This window comes from Macrobrachium rosenbergii, chromosome 4 (assembly GCF_040412425.1).
Source record: "Macrobrachium rosenbergii isolate ZJJX-2024 chromosome 4, ASM4041242v1, whole genome shotgun sequence".
NCBI lineage: Eukaryota > Metazoa > Arthropoda > Malacostraca > Decapoda > Palaemonidae > Macrobrachium > Macrobrachium rosenbergii.
The window spans coordinates 81,904,319-81,924,676 of record NC_089744.1 but is presented as its reverse complement, the minus strand read 5'-3'; the positions used below and the strand labels follow the sequence as shown (position 1 = coordinate 81,924,676).

Below are 20,358 nucleotides of genomic sequence, written 5' to 3'. Positions count from 1 at the left end.
CAAGAATAGCAAACAATTATTAGCCTGGACTGGAAAGCAGAAATAGTGAGGCACAAAACTACTAGCTGTCTAATAATTAAGCTTTTATAAGTTCCCATTATTTGTAAAAAGAAATTACAGAATTACAAATTTAAATACATGCACAAATCTGTAAGAACATGGAATGCAAGTCAATCCTGTCTCATCCTCAAAGGGAAGCAGATATGACTACTGAGTCTCTATGTTACATAAAGCCAAAACTTCTACATGATGGCAGATAACCGTTTAATGCAAGATGGTTTCATACAAAAGATGCGTAGAAGACAATGACATGTAAGGGCCCCCTTGAGACAATTGTAAGTATATGTGAAAAAAAATTCAACTGAGTATGGTTAACAAAAGTAAGGATATCCACCAAATTTACTGGCACATATACTGGCATTGAGAAGCCATTGACATGAACAGAATCAACACCTTCAGTCATTATTTACATTCTTGGATGACAGTTAAAGCAAAAAGAATATGTGGGCACCAAAGATACTTCAAGGCCTCCCTCATTTTTACCTTGGATAATCAAAAGAAATGTACAACATGATGCAGGAATAAAGAACTCGCAGGATGCTAGTGTAAGAACTTGTGAATCTCTAACTACAAAGAAACCTTTGGCTAAAAACTGTGGTAACTCTAGCAAGGCTAATACAGTATAGCTCAGTAGTGCATGGACTAGCGACTGCTAACATACCCGAGCCTAAATTTTTAAACTAAAAACATATCTTTTGCACCTTTTCCTTTGGTAAGCTCTGATGACAGAAAATTACTAAAAATGTGGTACAGACTAATGGAAACCCATCCCACAATACCAAAATTGTCAAAACTTCAAAACCTCATTGGATACCAGCCAGAGCTCTTGATAAGAGTTTGTATTGCATCCTTACTACCTGGCATTATGGGTTCATATGGAAAGTTTTACTTTCTTATTTTCCAATACGTAATCTTTTCATACAACCATAGTGATACAACATGGACATTAAAAAAAATACGACCAAACTGTAATTACCTCTAACTATTACTGAAAAAAAGCTACCATTAATAAAGCAATCTGTAATAAATTTTAAATGAAAATGAGAAAACCTCTAAAGCTAGAAAAATATAAATACAAACCTGTCTTATAAGCGTGCTCAGCGATGTACGTTGCAATTTTCAGTGAGCACTTTCGGATGTCCGAGAGTGGTGGGTATAGACGGCCTTCTGAGAGATCTTTCTCTGTTACCATATCAGCAAGTGCCTGAAACATGGCCAAGGAAAGTGTAAATAATGAAACATTCAAAATGCATATGGTACAGTATACCCACTGAGCCAAATTCCAATTCAACTTTGATAAGAGTTTAACATGCTAAGCTATTACATAGAATGCGAAAGTGATCATTCTAGATGCAATACTAAGCTACTCTTATCTTTTTCTTTGCTAACAGCAGACAATTCATGAATGAAATTTGTAAGATCACTAAATCTTCTATTTTCTCACTTCAGTTTTCATTCTGTACTAAAAAAAATGTTCATGTAAAAACATATGCAGTACTGTACAGTTTGGTAGCAAGATTCAAATCATGATATGGAGCAATCTCAAACTTTAAAAAAAAAAAAGTTTCCCTGAAAGATGAACAATATACTTTTTAAAAAATGGCATACAGTAAAAGAACGCATACAAAACAAGCTAATCAGAATATTTTACAGCCTGACTAGAGCTTAATAGAAGATAGCCTGTTCTTGTTGTTCACTTACTTTCAGTGAACAAAAAATGGTCTGTAGGCTCAGAGAAAAAGTAATAGTCCAGACCTTCATACAGAATAATGAATTGTGTTAGTATGAAGATTTTATAAGAGGTAATTATTACAACTTATCTCCAAATGAAGCATAACAGTTTAGGTACCAGATAATCAGTGAGCATTTATGAAGTTTAAGTATGTTGACAAAAACAATTACCCCAGAAGTTTTTACTAACATTTAGGTTTGTACAGCTTACTCATTCTAATATTATCTCAACTCACTCTGGCTGCCATGAGGAAAATGCTATCTTCGATATGATGAATTCCAGTGCATATGACCCCTAACGCAACTCCAGGGAAGATGTAAGCATTGTTTCCTTGACCAGGGTGGAATGTTTGACCTTTGTATGTTACTGCATCGAATGGAGAACCAGATGCAAACACAGCTCTGCCATCAGTGTGTGTATAAGCTTCCTCAGCTGTGCATTCAGCCTACAAGGATATCAAAAATTTAATGAAAACCATAACTCAAGAACTAAAATAATTTAATGGATGTTTTCTTTCATCTATTAAGTTGAAAAGTAATATCTAAAAATACAAATTCTAACTAGGGCTGTACCATTCACATTTAATCCTAAATTTGCCTGTAAGGAAAAGCAATACAGTATATACAAAGCAATATAGGGCAAAGGTATTGTAATCCCTACATACTTTGCATACAGATATTTTATTAAAAATTCATGAGTTTCATATAAGTCATGTAAAGTAAATGTCTACAAAACAAAAACCAGTACAAATTATTACCGATTACCAGCAGTAATAGTTACATACTGTATACTGAAAGGATCATCACTGCAGATTCTTAGGTGCCTCAGTAGTAGAGTACCAAATTTAAAAATCCTGCTTTTTTGATAAGAGATCAAATTTTCTTTTGCACAGTAAACTGCAAAACTTAGAATGCAAAGTATTCTGAATCATAAGATTCCTGGCCTTTTTAATCCTCAAAATGATAGGTTGAGAAAAGTTATAAATTCAATCCTACCTTACTTGTTGGGTTGCTAAGGGCAAAAACTACTGGTCGTTCATTGAAAGAAGCCATATCCTTCAACAACTGAGGTGTAAAAACTCCACCAATAGCGGCAGCACCTGGAGAAAGGCATATCGAGATGTTCATTATGAAAAGTCACAATTGCTTACAAATTTATACTTAATCTTATCTGTAACTGCAGATGATCACAACTAAGTATTATACTATATTAATCATGTTCTTTGAAATTTTTTGTTTCATTACTTTAGTTTTTTTATACATTACCTCTAAAAGAATTGAGTAGCATTAACATTAGCTCAAATACCCATGAGGTAACAGTGATTAACTTTGTGCCTTTCAACTGCCCCGCTTCTAAAGTTTTATATAAAATATTCTCTAAACACCCGTTCTACTCAAACTTAAAAATTTCTAAGAGCTGATTATGCATAATTTCAAAGCTGAATGCCATGTTCTAAATGTTAAGCACTACCCAAGATTATCCTAGCACAAAACAGTGAAAAAGAAACATACCAACTATGAAGTAACATGACAATATGATCTTACTGAGCAAAGATCCACTCCCATAATAGTAGTAAAGTTTATACTTAGTTTCCTTCATGAACTTACCAATAAGAGAGGTAGGCTTAAGCTCTCGCACAATATCTTCTAAAGCGTCCATAGGTTCGTGTTCATGGGCAAATGATTCTTTATGACCGGTAATACCACCCTTGGGTCTGTTCTTTACAATGAGACCTCTTGAATCCACCAGCCAAATTTTGGATCGTGCTTCTTGCTCACTAACTCCCTCTTCTTGCATTGCCATTACGATGAGGTTGGCAATACCAAGAGAGGCCTGAAAGTCAATTAACATTTAACATAGACTAGTCTACATATCTTGAGCTGAGCTTGGTATAAAGAAGAGATTTCATTTTGTCATTAGCCTTCAATGATATTTCTGCAAGGCAATGCCTTTCACTGATTACACATGAAAATCTCAGATAAAAAAAGCACAAACCTCGCCGGCTCCTTGGAACAAGAACTTGTGATCAGAAAGCTTTGTATTAGTCACTCTGAGAGCTGCTAATAAACCAGCAACAGCCACTGATGCAGTGCCCTGAATATCATCATTGAAGGTGCAGTACTTTCCTCGGTACCTTGAAAAAGCAAAACCAGTATCATGGGTTAATGAAATTTTAACTGAAAATTACAAGATGTCACAGTGTATGACATAAAAATACTTTACTTAGTCTACATTCATACACAGTACACATGATAATAGAAGATTTTCTGCTTCATAACTGGGCCTCATAAACCATTATGAATATCAATACTGTACTTCTCTTTGCTAAAACATTACAACATTATATTTTCCAACAAAAATGACTGAATTTTTAGTATCTGAAACTGATAAATTAAGTTTTCATCAATCATCAGTACTGTATTTAGTTCTGGTAAGATGATCTTACAAACAATCGTCAATTGCTTTAATAACGTGATGCCAATTTCCACACCTCTACAAAAATTATATGTAGTGAATTATGTGGAACTACAGCTTGGTCCATATCCTAAAAGTATGTAAAGCAAACTTACAAGAATCCCTGATAGTCAATTTATCAAACACACACGTGATAAATGTGGTGGTAACTAGACAGCAAACGTTCTTGAAACACATAAGAATTTAATTACTCACTTCTCAAGGAATCGGAATGCATTGTGGTTGCCAAAATCTTCAAACTGAATAAGCGTATTCTGGCCATATCGCTGGACTACAGCTTGCATGAACTCGTCGATGAAATCATCATATGCTTGCCCTGTAACACGCTCATGACGAGCACCAATGTAGAATTCGTCCTCAAGGAGCTCCTGCAAATGTAATATAGATTAAGCACATTACAGTACACAATAAGTAGTACTAACCTTACAAATTAATGTCGCTCAGTGTACAAGCAAAAAAATAAAAGTACTTTCTTACTTTGCGATTAGTGCCAACATCCAAAACAATGGGCAAGCACTGATGGGGCTGAATTCCAGCCAGTGCTGTGTACAAGGCCAATTTGCCCACAGGAATACCCATGCCCTGGACACCAAGATCTCCCAAACCAAGAATGCGCTCGCCATCAGTAACACAAATAGCACGGACATCACTTTCTGGCCTGAAAAGGACATTCACTTTAATTTTGGTAATACTTGGATCATTGGTACGTAGGCTATGCAATATTTTACATTTATTTCAGTCTGAATTCCTCCGACTCTTTTGGATTTATAAACTATAGCCAATTAAACAAAAACATAAAAGTGAAATAATCATAATCTTTTGACTAAATCATAATCACTTAACTAAATCAAATCATTTAACTAAATCGCAATCATTTAACTAAATCGCAATCATTTAACTAAATCATAACCATTAAACAAATCATTTAACTAAAATTTAACTAATTCATAATCATTTGACTAATCATTTAACTAAATCGCAATCATTTAGCTAAATCATAACCATTTAACTAAATCATAACCATTTAACTAACTTGTGATCATTTAACTAAATCATAACCATTTAACTAAATCATAACCATTTAATTAACTCGTGATCATTTAACTAAATCATAACCATTTAACTCGTGATCATTTAACTAAATCGTGATCATTTAACTAAATCGTGATCATTTAACTAAATCATGATCATTTAACTAAATCATGATCATTTAACTATATCATGATCATTTAACTAAATTGTAAACATTTAACTAAATCATTACCATTTAACTAAATCATGATCATATAACTAAATCAATCATTTAACAAAATCATGATCATTTAATTAAATCAATCATTTAACTAATCATAACCATTTAACTAAATCATACTCATTTAACTAAATCATAACCATTTAACTAAATCATAATCATTTAACTAAATCATAATCATTTAACTAAATCATAATCATTTCACTAATCATAACCATTTAACTAAATCATAATCATTTAAATCAATCATTTAACTAAGTCATAACCATATAAATCATAATCATTTAAATAAATCATGACCATTTAACTAAATCAATCATTTAACTAAATCATAACCATTTAACTAAATCAATCATTTAACTAAATCAATCATTTAACTAAATCAATCATTTAACTAAATCATAATAATTTACATAATCGTAACCATTTAACTAAATCATAATCATTTAAATCAATCATTTAACTAAATCATAACCATATAACTAAGTCATAACCATTTAACTAAATCATAATCATTTAACTATATCATAATCATTTAACTAAATCATAATCGTGTAACTAAATTGTGATCGTTTAACTAAAGCAATCATTTAACTAAATCAACCACTTAACTAAATCAATCATTTAACTAAATCATAACCATTCAATTAAGTTGTAATCATTTAACTAAATCATAACCATTTAACTAAATTATTTATCATTTAACTAAAAAATTATTTAACTAAATCATAATCATTCAACTAAATCATAACCATTTAACTAAATCATAACCACTTAACTAAATCATAACCATTTAACTAAATCATAACCATTTAACTAAATCATAACCATTTCACTAAATCATAACCATTTAACTAAATCATAACCATTTCACTAAATCATAATCATTTAAGTAAATCATAACCATTTAAATCATTATCATTTAACTACATCATAACCATTTAACTAAATCAACATTTAACTAAATCAACCATTTAACTAAATCATAATAATAACTAAATTGTGATCATTTAACTAAATCAGTCATTTAACTAAATCATAACCATTTAACAAAGTCATCATTTAACCAAATCATAACCACTTAACTAAATCATGATAATTTAACTAAAACAATCATTTAACTAAATCATAATCATTCGACTAAATCATGATAATTTAACTAAAACAATCATTTAACTAAATCATAATCATTCGACTAAATCATGATAATTTAACTAAAACAATCATTTAACTAAATCATAATCATTTAAATCATAACCATTTAACTAAATCATAACCATTTAACTAAACCATAACTATTTAACTAAATCATAACCATTTAAATCATAATCATTTACCTAATTCATAATCATTTAACTAAATCATGATCATTTAACTAAATCATGACCATTTAAATCATAATAATTTAACTAAATCATGATCATTTAACTAATTCATAACCATTTAAATCATAATTTAAATAACCATAATCATTTAACTAAATCATAACCATTTAAATCATAATAATTTAACGAAATCATGATCATTTAACTAAATCAATATCATTTAACTAAATCATAATCATTTAACAAAACCATAATCATTTAACTAATTACAACCATTTAACTGAATCCTAGTCGTTTAACTAAATCCTAATCATTTAACCAAATCATAATCATTTAAATCAATCATGTAACCAAGTCATAACCATTTAAATCATAATCATTTAACTAAATCATAACCATTTAACTAAATCATAATCATTTAAATTCTAATCATTTAACTAAATCATAATCATTTAAATCAATCATAAATTTAAAAAATCATTTACCCAAGTCATAACCATTTAAATCAATCATTTAACTAAATCATAATCATTTAACTAAATCATAACCATTTAACCAAATCATAACCATTTAACTAAATCATAACCATTTAAATCAATCATTTAACTAAATCGTAATCATTTAACTAAATCATGATCATTTAACTAAATCATGATCATTTAAACCATAATCATTTAACTAAATCATGATCATTTAACTAAATCAACCATTTAACTAAATCATAACCATTTAACTAAATCCTAATAATTTAACTAAATCATAATCCTTTAAATCAATCATAATTATTTAAATCAATCATTTAACCAAGTCATAACCATTTAAATCATAATCATTTAACTAAATCATACCCATTTAACTAAATCATAATCATTTAACTAAATCATAACCATTTAAATCAATCACAATCATTTAAATCAATCATTTAACCAAGTCATAACCATTTAAATCAATCATTTAACTAAATCAATCATTTAACTAAATCATAACCATTTAAGTAAATCATAATCATTTAACTAAATCATAACCATTTAACTGAATCAACCATTTAACTAAATCATAACCATTTAACTAAATTATGATCATTTAAATCATAACCATTCAACGAAATCATAACCATTTAAATCATAATCATTCAACTAAATCACGATCATTTAACTAAATCAACCATTTAACTAAATCATAACCACTTAACTATTTAACTAAATCATAACCATTTAACTAAATCATAATCATTTAACTAAATCATGATCATTTCACTAAATCTTGATTAACTAAATCACAACCATTTAACTAAATCATAATCATTTGACTAAATCATAACCATTTAACTAAATCATAATCATTTAATTAAATCATGATCATTTAACCAAAACAGTCATTCAACTAAATCATGATCATTTAAATCATAATCATTTAACTAAATCATTACCATTTATCTAAATCAATCATTTAACTATATTGTAATCATTTAACTAAATCACAATCATTTAACTAAATCATAACCATTTAACTAAATCATAATCATTTAACTAAACCTTTCATTTAACTAGATCATGGTCATTTAACTAAAGCAATCATTCGACTAATTCGTAACCATTTAACTAAATCATAATCATTCAACTAAATCATAATCATTTAACTAAAACAATCATTCGACTAAATCGTAACCATTTAGCTAAATCATATAATCATTCGACAAAATCGTAATCATTTGACCAACCAGTTCCTCATGACGTCATAGACGTGGCCTTTGTCGTGGATGGAAATGAAAAGGCCCCTCGGTCTGCGGAAAATCAAACCGAACTTCTGACAAGCCAGACCCACGGTGGGCGTGTACACAATGGGCATGTATTCTTCCACATTTTCACTTAGAAGGCGGTAGAACAGACGTTCGTTTCGATCCTGTGGGAGGTCATGTGGGCAAAATTAAGTATCGTGAACGTTAGGTGGGATTTGGTTCACAAATTTAAATTAGTATAATCTGCAATTGCTGTATTTAGTTATTTCCATTAGAACTTATTTAAAATACTTGATTACTAAGCAACCTGCAAACTGTAGCAATACTTAGCACATCATTACTAATTGATTTAAGACACTTGATTACTAAGCAATCTGCAAACTGTAGCAATACTCAACACATTATTAATTGATTTAAGACACTTGATTACTAACCAATGTGCAAACTGTAGCAATACTTAACACATTATTATTAATCAAATTGATTTAAGACTCTTGATTACTAAGCAACCTGCAAACTGTAGCAATATTTAACACAATATTAATTGATTCAAGATACTTGATTACTAGGCAATCTGCAAACTGCGGCAATACTTAACACATTACAGTATTATTAATTGATTTACGACACTTGATTACTAGGCAATCTGCAAACTGTAGCAATACTTAACATATTATTATTAATTGATTTAAGATACTTGATTACTAAGCAACCTGTAAACTGTAACAATACTTAACACATATTATTAACTGATTTAAGATACTTGATTACTAAGCAATCTGGAAGCTGTAGCAATACTTAACACATTATCATTAATTTATTTAAGTTACTTGACTACTAAGAAATCGGGAAACTGTAGCAATACTTAACACATTATTATTAATTGATTTAAGATACTTGATTACTAAGCAATCTGCAAACTGTAGCAACACAAAATTTAACATTATTATTAATGCACTAACTACTAGGCCTACTACTTCGGTACGTTATTTTCTTAATGACTACTTTTTACAACAGAAAAAAATCACTTTTATGGAAAGTAGACTCGACTGCAGAATCGGCACGAATGAAATTTATTATCAAGAACAGAAATACGCAGCAGAAAAATACCTGAAGACCAGCGAGATAGATGTATTTGTTGAGGGGCTCCTGATACCGTTCAATATTTTTACGACATAAATCGACCTGTTCCTCTTGAGTTTTAAATCTGGGGGGGATCAGTCCATGAAGACCCAAAACCTGACGTTCCTCTAAACTAAAGGCCATACCCTGAAATACAAGAAGGTGAAAAGGGTCCGGTTAACAAAAACCAGCTTCACAGGATTCATTCCTGTAGTGTTAGACCTATAGAACACCAGCGCTGAACGACCTAGTACGACCCAGCGCTTGGCCTTTGTCCTAAATTCTATATTCTCTTCTAAAACTATTTAGAAATGCATAAACTTACATGTTATGAATAACACACATTTCATGACGTCTAATTTTCCTGAAACCACAGAAAAAATACTGAATGAAAACCCAGGCTAATTTCATATAATAATTACTGAGAGAGTAGCATTAAAATATCCGATTTTTAAAGTAATTTGCATTTTTCCTAACAAACAAACCTGAAGTTCTTCACACAGGGATTTAGCTTTTATGTAAACAACTACGGTTTGTACTTGTGTAGGAACAAATATAAACTTTTTGAAAGTAATTTTTATATCCCTGAACATACAAACCTGAAGTTCTTTACACAGAAGCAATATCCCTATATAAAAGAAGCAAAATTATATAAAAACACAGTTTGTATCTGTGTAGGAACAAATGGATATGACAAATAGTATGACTTGAAAACAGAAATTAGCAGAAATGTACAAAAGCACTGTAGCAAGCTCGGTGAGATTCGGTGCTAGGCCAACTTGATGGCGCCTTTGAAAAATATGCATACAAGGTGGAAAAAACCATTAGCGTAGTGTCCTTACCAACTCACCAAACTGATTTGCTTCAGCATTATGTCACGTAGAACAAACTACATCAAATATGCTGCAGTCAAGATTTCTGAAGACATTGTTGCATGAGATTTCCTTAGTTGTTGATAAAATGGCTGGTAATTTCTAAAATATTCCTTGTGCGGACTGTTCTCGTTCAACTTCCACGGTATTATGTTAAACGCTTCCCATAGAAACCGACTGCCGTACCTTACAGGCTGGCTACGACGAGAGAAACCCTTTAAAGCTAGGGCCAAGGTAATGCTCCGTCACCAGGCAACGGTTCAACGTTGAGGCATTACGGCATCACAACAAAAGTGGCCGACTACTTGACTTTACAGCTGATATAATATGAAATTAATCTCGTTGGAAATTTCAGCTTCTATTCCGCGTTCTTAAAATGCATCATATCTCTGCTTCGTTTGCTAAGTAATCCTTATTCGGTAGAACCATAAACATTTACAAAAGTTAATTAATATAATCTGAACTTCAAATGAACACAAAACAACAAAAACCATCGTCCAAATTTTTTTTTCACTTGTACCAGCCTTCACCTAAACATAAAATGTATACTTTGAACTCAAGCACGGTAACTTACAAGGCTTCCCAAGAAATAAGTTTTGTTTAACTCCAACACCTAAAAACGGATGCTACAAGTACGTACTAGAGCTAATCTTGTGGAATTACATTATAGAGGCAGATGTTGATAATCTAGACATTACTCTCCCCTCTGAGAAAAAAAAAACCTTCCAACCATCTTCCTCTCTACAGACAACCCCTCCCCCCGTCTTCCAACCCCCACCCAATACACTACTCGACTCTCCCCTCACCCGATTACGTGTGCCAACCTTGTCTGGCTTCCAACAGTTGCCAAACACCACTAAAAAAAATCTCTATAACAAATTGCTGATCAGCACTTCAAATAAATTTCTAATAGTCGTCAAAACAAAAAAAAAAAACAAAAAAAAAAAACTTCCGTCTTCATCAAAATACATTCTCTGATTCAATATAGCCCGGGAGTCGGGTCGTACTTCTTCAAAGAGAGTTGAAAATGAGAAGGGAGTATCAGAGAATCCTTCACAGCTAGTTTTAATACGAGGCTGACCTCAGTACATACTCGAGGGTTTATGGAGTTCTGTTGGACCGCTGTGCTTGCACGGGTAGCATCATACGGGTTTTCTCTCTCTTCTCATCAGTGTTATTTATTTATAAAAATGTAGGACGAGATTTTATTATTTTTCTTCGACCGTGCTGTGAATTTTATTTTACGTACCCACAAGTTAAACAAATACATCACAACAATTACAGGACTGCAACGTGAGACTATGTGCACAAATTACATCTTTCTCATTATTTAGTGGTATAATAATTTGTCAGGTCACAGAAACAGTGCCTTCCTTATAGTCTTATGAGAGGGAAGGAAAAGCAGTGATCTTACAGTGAATAAGTGCAATTGCTGCAATCATGAGGTGGCTAGAACGAGCTTCCGACATTGCTAGCTACTGCTGTTGGTGTCGATGTCTACGGCGGGAAAAGTCATCAGGTGAGCAAGTATAGTATTTCTTTCTAAAGTAATACAGAACTTATAATTATTTCTTTCTAAAGTAATACAGAACATATAATTCTACATATACCCATGACTTACGGAATATACATCATCTAAATCGATACAGCTGACAGTGCAGCATTAGTCCGAACGAAAAACTAGACTTAATTCCTCGAAGCTCGAGTTACTCCCAACAGTGATTCTATGGAATGCATTTTATTAATACCATAATCAAATCGAAGCAAGAACGTACTAGTGGCGAGCTGACTGACGAAATTTAGACTGTCAAACGAAGCACTAAGATACTTTCGGCCATCTTGCGCTTATTTTAGCAATGATGTGCATCGACAACGCCAAAACAATTAATTCCATGCACATAACACCAGTCAGGCGGAATATAATGACTTCACATCCTGTTACGACTAAATTCAATCACCGATATCAAAGCACTCCCGTCCATGCACATGTCACACAGAGCTTGGTTACTGGTTACTCAACGAGGAAGGTTGACATTCGATATTAAAGAAACACTACTCGTCCTAAGATAAGCGCTCGCCAGCTCATGAACGTCCTGACCTTCAATCAAGAACGATTATCCTATGGATCTTTTAGGTTACAGTTGTTTCACTTGCTGCTAATACTCTACAAATAATAACGGTAATAAATCATGAAAGACATATATTCATACACACAATTATCAGCTGCTAACGAATTTGTTCACATCTGGCATCCGTTATGTGTTGTGGACAGATGTTCCGGAAAAAAATGAAGAAAAAACTTCCATTCACTTTAGACTGGGAGAGTCTAAACATGAACAGCGTGATAATAATAATAAAAGCTACGTACACTATCTAACCAAAGCGTGCTGTAAGTCTACTGAGAACGGTATAAAAATATGATAATTTCGGTTGAAGAAATACATTAATGCAAGAACTGCTACACTACCAGGAGAGAGAGAGAGAGAGAGAGAGAGAGAGAGAGAGAGAGAGAGAGAGAGAGAGAGAGAGAGAGTCCGGAATTCACATAGTGCTGGGCAATGTCCTTACAACAAAATATTTTGAAATAGTTTCAGTTTAAGTAAGACTTAATGGGAAGGACAAATTACATGAAAAGAGAGAGAGAGAGAGAGAGAGAGAGAGAGAGAGAGAGAGAGAGAGAGAGAGAGAGAGAGAGAGAGAGAGAGAGAGGCACTAACTAGATAACAACCCCCTCCTAGCAACCACTCCTCTCGAAAGAATTAGCTAGGAAGAAGATCCGCTTCCGCGCTATAAATTTAAAGACCCTCCTTGCGATATACCAAAGGAGCCACACCCGGCTGACAAACTCGGATCATTGCTTAGCATCTGGCACAGGATTCCTTTCGACATATCCTTGACATGTGGTACGTGTCTGTACCGCTTCATTTCAAACCTCATTTGGACCCGGTGAGATTCGGCGATGATATATACCTACGATGAGTCCAAGATGATTTCGATGATATATACAGGCAGGACCCACTGATTATAAGGTGGCCCAGTCACTGTGCAACCGGGGAGAGAGAGAGAGAGAGAGAGAGAGAGAGAGAGAGAGAGAGAGAGAGAGAGAGAGAGAGAGAGAAGAGAGAGAATATCTGGATTCAAGGAGTGCTGAATATTGTCCCGATTATAAGAGAACAATGTTGGTTTAGTTTAAAATTTATAAGAGAGAGAGAGAGAGAGAGAGAGAGAGAGAGAGAGAGAGTATACGAGAAACTTTAATGTTGGTTTAGTTTAAAATTTATAAGAGAGAGAGAGAGAGAGAGAGAGAGAGAGAGAGAGAGAGAGAGAATCTGGATTCACGTAGTACTGAAAAATTGTCCCGATTATAAAAGAAAACTTAAATGTTGGTTTACTTTAAAATTTATAAAATTTATAAGAGAGAGAGAGAGAGAGAGAGAGAGAGAGAGAGAGAGAGAGAGAGAGAGAGAGAGAGAGAGAGTACACATTTTCACATCCCAAAATAGAAATCCCTTAAATAGTCTGAAAATAAACTGTGGTCACATGAATGATTGAGAGAAAATAATAAAATCGTCCACCAGAACCTCCGACCTTTACAATATTCCGAGTGAAAAGTTGCTCCCTTCCGTCACGTATTTGCCAACAAGTCGAGAAGTTAATGAGTTGACACAAGAGAAAATTCTATTGCAAGATTTTTACTCAGAGAGAAAAAAAATAGAGCTTGGATGTCAATTAATGACGTTCGTTAACTTTCCGCGCGTGCGCAAGTCACATCGGTGGCGTGCGGAAGTGCAAAGGTGCAGTTGTAAGCTTTTTGACATTCTTGATGCGATTAATATAATTCGAATTCAATCATTCAAAATATATAGCCTTTTCAAGAACACGAAGCAAAGTTGTGAAAATATTTTTTGAAGCTGATTGGTGGCATAAAAAAAATATTTTAGGCAAAAAGCGACAAAATGTTTTCAAAGCAAGATTGTGATGGAAATATTCTTCCAGGAAAAAAAAAAAAAAAACAATCGATTGTGATGGAAATATTCTTCCAGGAATAAAAAAAAAATCGAGGATTTCTCGACAAATTGACGACAAAGGCATATTTAAGGCAAAATCTTGAAGGAAAAAATACTTCAGGAGGCAAAAAGGTGATAAAAAATATTTGTAATGACAAAGAAAAATATTTCGTAGGCAAAGATGGCGACAAATTTTTCGAGGCAGAATGATGACGCGACAAAATGTTGATGCGAAATTGTGAGAAAGGGTGTCTTCGAAGCGAAGTAGTGATAATTCAGAAATTTTCCAGAAAGGTGACATCCCGTTCACTAACCTGCTGTTTTTGACATGGTCCGAGTAACATCGAAAAAGAGTATGAATTATTACTTAAATTATTATTTCTCATCACATCATGATGCTTTAAAAAATATATGTTAAAACTAAAAGAAATAATTACATATTTACACTAAAAACATCTAGTAAAGCTAAAAAATTAATTTCATAGTTGACTATGAATGCATACAGTATGTTTACACTAAGAGATAATGGATATATCCCAGTTTCCCAGACAATTTAACAAAAAAAGGTAGAATTACTCGTGTCATTCGTACGAATGTCACGGTTGATAAGATTACAACGTTATCGCCTTTGAGTCACTATGCAATCATTCATGACAAACTGTGATTGGATCTAATCTAAAAATTATGAATTTATTTTTCACTATCATCATCATCGCACTTGACATTAATATTCAACACTCAACGTAATCTGGCTTTTAAAGTAAAAAATCTGGCTTTGAAAGTATATAATCTAGTTTTGAAAGTATAAAATCTGGTCTTGAAAGTATATAATCTGGTTTTTAAAGTATGTAATCTGGTTTTTAAGGTATATAATCTAGTTTTGAAAGTATAAAATCTGATTCTGAAAGTATATAATCTGGTTTTTAAAGGATATAATCTGGTTTTTAAAGGATATAATCTGGTTTTTAAAGGATGTATCTGGTTTTTAATGTACATAATCAGGTTTAATTAACTGATTCTTAAAGCTCATACAAATTCACTACGACTCTCAACTGACCTTGTTCAACCTGGGGTCACGAAGGTAGTCAATGCCCCTGACCATGTTGGGGCAGATGTTGTCGCCCGTATGTTCATGATAAGGGCGCTGCCCCAGCCGATCTCTTCTTAGGTCATTCATGCTGCCCAGCAGTACCCTTGTATGACCACTAACACGACCGCCACTGCTGTAAAGAATACAAATAAAATCATATAATCAATTTGAAAATATACAGAGAGAGAGAGAGAGAGAGAGAGAGAGAGAGAGAGAGAGAGAGAGAGAGAGAGAGAGAGAGAGAGAGATTTCACACGTCGAAATAACGAAGGAAAAGCGAAATAAAATACATATGCTCATTGTAAGACAAAAGTTGAATTAAAGAAACATATATAGTTCCACTAACCAAAAGTTACCAACGCTTTTATTATAACATCCGGATTTACGAATCACATGTACATTAAATCTAGTTCATATCACAACACTGTACCCATTGTTATAGACTAACTACAGGCAGGAACAAGACCCAAGATCCAGTTACCTTATCTATTTAAATTAGTTAAAACTATAAAGATCATTCGCATACTAAATACAGGAGAGAAGGTTCTTAACGGCAGAATATAAATATATCAAACAAAGAACCTACAGAGCCTGTAATTTTCAAATTAAACGGCAAAACCAACGTCACATTTTGAGAGAGAGAGAGAGAGAGAGAGAGAGAGAGAGAGAGAGAGAGAGAGAGAGAGAGAGAGAGAGAGAGAGAGAGAATGTGCTACTTAAAATGCTCAGAATTCAGACGAGATCTCCACAGGCATTCCACTACCTTTCAACAGTCCCTTCCTCCCAAATCCCCTTACCCACCACCCACACAAAGACAATGTGATAACAACCTCCTCCTCCCACCCACTCCCCCTTTTTCCTCTCCCAAGAACTTTTCATTTGCACAAAGATAATCTTCGGGGCGTGACCGTCCCTCCTCGCTTGAAATAGAATGACCACTTGGCTTATGAATACCTTTTCTCCATCTCAGTTTTGTTGTTTGCAAAGTACCTTTAGTTAGAGAATCTCCTTGAGTGGTCTACCGAATCCTACCTTTGCACTGGTTAAACCTTATTTTATTTTCTTACTTGTTAAGCATTTTTGTTGGGAAAATCAACATGCGATCCTAAATAATATTTATTTAGAAGCCTGCAAGTTTCATTATTCCTACGGTACCCTTTACAATAGCCAATAAATTTCATGTTTGTCAAGTTTAGATACTGGTTTAGAAACGATTTATTATTAGGTTGTCCTGTTTTCAAGTGAGGAAAATATATGAATAGGAACATGGCGCAAATTGGGAGCACGTGCTGCATCTACTTAATTGCATTAATATGCACATCGGTGTCCAATTTCAACTTTCTGTTGCACTCCCAAGGTCTTACAGGTCATTTCAGGAACTGAATTCGAATTTCAGACTTAACATTAACAATCACCAGCCATTAGCAATGCAGCTGACTACTGAACAGAACACTTCAGGTGTCAATACGTGTAGTAGTACGTGGTGCGGATCCGCAATCAGACCGAGCGAAATCACTCTTGAAACACCAACATCTGTGCAAGCCAAGAAGCTCAACTTCGTTGTAAATATTCTCTTTGGAATATACCCTGCAATCATCAGAGGCTATAAAGTTATATTATTATGGACGCAAACTTCAAGGTTATACACAGGAATGAGTGGGGCAATTATCTGAATTAAAAACCATTAAAATACAAGAGCATTAAGCCTCAGCTACCGGAAATCTGGAGAAAAAGAACGCCATTGTTCATAAATTTGCATCACTTGTATGATTTTCTTCTTCAGCCGTTCTTCAGACGATTTTAGGGCAGATAACAGGCTTCTTTGATCTTCCAAGTTTTTCGGCCTTTGTAAGTTCTATCTATAAATGTCTAAATACGTTACCTGCTTCTCATAAAAACAAAAGACAAGAAAAAAATAACACTTGGTAACATTCCACCGATTCCAATCGTGAGAAAGGCAGAAGCAAACCTTTCACCTAGACCTACCTACCCAGGTACCTGATTTCACCAGTGAGCATTAACGCCTCTGCCTTTGCTCCATTTCGCAACCCTAACTTGAAAAGTAACCTTGTCGTAGAAACTGCGAGGTTAATGCAAGGTTTATTCAATGGGTCTTGGGTTAACAGACGTATTCACCGTATGTTTGCTTCTTTTCAAAACTGAAAGGGCTTTGCAGTTCGAATTTCTCCAGTGAGACTAAAGGGGGTCGTTTCCGCACCATTCTCTCTCTCTCTCTCTCTCTCTCTCTCTCTCTCTCTCTCTCATTGTGTGTGTGTGTGTGTGTGTGTTTGAAGCAGATGACAACAAAAACGGGTTCACTTCGACTTCCCAACAAAATTAAACGAAATCGCCTATAAAACCATATATATGAAGTAAACTAGTCTGGTCATTCAACCGATTTTACATAAATTCAGTCCATTAATTCCAGAGAAAATTCCCATCGTTGTCTAAAATTTTCTCATTTTCTCGCCAAAATGTTTATGAATACGCAAGAAAATGAAAAATTCTTATCTTAAACATGAACATCCAACTTTTAAACATGCTTGTTCACCTTATTCAAGAACTTTTGATGGCAGCACCTATGGGCTATGACAACAAAAAAAGGCTAAGTTAAAAATATTTAGTAAATAATTTTGCTGAAGTCTTTAGAGAATTGATATAGTTTTCCCGGAGTGCTATGAAGTATGTATGTATATATGTACTGTATATATGATAATACAACACACACGCGTACGTATATACATATACATATCTACTGTATATATATATATATATATATATATATATATATATATATATATATATATATATATATATATATATATATATGCTTAAAAATCACAGTAGATACACGTGACTTCAGTACATAAGCGATTACACCCACATATATGTGTGTGTGTGTGTGTGTGTGTAATGTTTATAAACTTTTATATACGTATGTAATGAGTAAACAAAATGATTATATACGTTGACATGACTCGAGGAAAAGTGCAACGCCTGTCATCCAAGCCTTCACTCCCAAAAACGTAACTGACCAACCATCTGTCTACATAAACATCTTCCTGCTCCTTACACCTAACCGACGGTTACTTTTATTGATGACCGTCATCAAAAATCATTTCGAACAAGGAAACCAACTCTTTTCCTACTGATGGCCGTTGCTTGAGTGGGGAGGAAAGTGGTTTCTTGAAATATTCACTTCTGATCAACAGAATAACACCTGGATTAGTCTTGAGTACTCTCTCGTGGTATCTGTGTAATATACCTTTGCCTTTTCTCTTAAAGGAATAATAAATACTGACCTTTTGTAATAATTTATTATTTTCAAGGTGTTAAAATGTTGATAATAATAATAATAATAATAATAATAATAATAATAATAATAATAATAATAACAACAACAACCATGCAACAAACAATATGAACACCTTCAGAAAGTCGTAGTTGTTAGCTTATTATTATATCATACGAAATAATCAGTGCACTGAACATATAAAACGCTTAATGAAAAAACTTTACACCAACTCGACAAGAGAGAGAAAAAGTATATCTTAGTTTAACCAGACCACTGAACTGATTAACAGCTCTCCTAGGGCTGGCCCGAAGGATTGAATTTATTTTACGTGGTTAAGAACCAACTGCTTACCTAGCAACGGGACCTACAGCTTATTGTGGAATCCGAACCACATTATGACGAGAAATTTATTTCTATCACCAGCAATAAATTCCTCTAATTCTTCATTGGCCTGTCGGAAAGTCGAACAGCGTGCTAGCCGAGAGCTCTACCCACCCCTACAATGATGAAATGACAAGAGAGAGAGAGAGAGAGAGAGAGAGAGAGAGAGCTGTGTTCACAGACTTGGAGATGCCCAAGTAAATGAATCGGAAATACTGTACATGATAAAGGGCAGGGCATTTTACCACACACACAAACACACACAAGAAAAACGCCTTTGGAATCCGTGTGGGGGATTCCCAGCACACGCAAGCAGAGGAAATTCTCTCTCTCTCTCCCCTTTAAATACGTGACAAGTGACAGTTTGCCCTTGAGAATTAAAGGGATTACCTACAGGCATAACACCTGACAGGTACATCACGTACGCGCAGAATAAATTTATAGTCTTTATCAAATAATTTACAGAGGGTAATTACCAGCCTACACTCAACCATACATGCTGTGAGATTTACAACCCGTCATAAGTTTCAATGCAAATTTCTAATGATTTTACTAATTGCTAATAAAAAATGACATTTAAACTAAAATTCCATAAGAGTGGAATGATATAAATTGCTGACGGGGAGAGAGAGAGAGAGAGAGAGAGAGAGAGAGAGAGAGAGAGAGAGAGAGAGAGAGAGAGAGAGAGAGAGATTTAACATGTAATTTCCTTACTTATCTGCTTTCATAAGTAAATAGCAAATGAAAACTGACCAACTGAGGATATATATTTAATCACACGTCTCATATAAATCTGCCGTTCACACTGATATAACAAAACAAACCCACGGACCGGATAAGCAAAGGAAAAGGCTATCAAAACACGCATTAATATTTAAAATCTAGACAAATACCCGCTGTTGTTACATACGCTCATACGCATTATCCGCCTACGTAGAATAATACAAAACCCATGCCAAGCCTCAGTGTATAAGAATATATGACAATGAAGTAAGATAAGTCTTCATCA

The 20,358-nt window shown here is 33.6% G+C and overlaps 2 protein-coding genes across 22 annotated transcripts in view; one reads left to right on the top strand and one right to left on the bottom strand.

Annotated features, from left to right (window-relative positions):
* LOC136836217 (NADP-dependent malic enzyme-like) overlaps window positions 1-20,358 on the bottom strand; it is an 87,800-nt gene that overhangs the window by 14,552 nt on the left and 52,890 nt on the right. For 15 of the 21 annotated variants that reach the window (XM_067100221.1, XM_067100227.1, XM_067100255.1 and 12 more), the window contains 10 exons: window positions 15,641-15,806; window positions 9,693-9,851; window positions 8,565-8,746; window positions 4,745-4,925; window positions 4,463-4,635; window positions 3,788-3,926; window positions 3,400-3,625; window positions 2,788-2,891; window positions 2,028-2,237; window positions 1,141-1,264 (listed from right to left, as the gene is read on the bottom strand). In XM_067100221.1, coding sequence (XP_066956322.1) covers window positions 1,141-1,264; window positions 2,028-2,237; window positions 2,788-2,891; window positions 3,400-3,625; window positions 3,788-3,926; window positions 4,463-4,635; window positions 4,745-4,925; window positions 8,565-8,746; window positions 9,693-9,851; window positions 15,641-15,806 — 1,664 coding nt within the window. The remainder of the gene's footprint in view (window positions 1-1,140; window positions 1,265-2,027; window positions 2,238-2,787; window positions 2,892-3,399; window positions 3,626-3,787; window positions 3,927-4,462; window positions 4,636-4,744; window positions 4,926-8,564; window positions 8,747-9,692; window positions 9,852-15,640; window positions 15,807-20,358) is intronic. The other 6 variants (XM_067100270.1, XM_067100248.1, XM_067100299.1 and 3 more) reach the window with 1 other exon arrangement.
* LOC136836298 (uncharacterized) overlaps window positions 11,869-20,358 on the top strand; it is a 49,731-nt gene continuing 41,241 nt past the window's right edge. Inside the window, exon 1 of the mRNA XM_067100405.1 lies at window positions 11,869-12,095. Coding sequence (XP_066956506.1) covers window positions 12,017-12,095 — 79 coding nt within the window. The 5' untranslated portion in view covers window positions 11,869-12,016. The remainder of the gene's footprint in view (window positions 12,096-20,358) is intronic.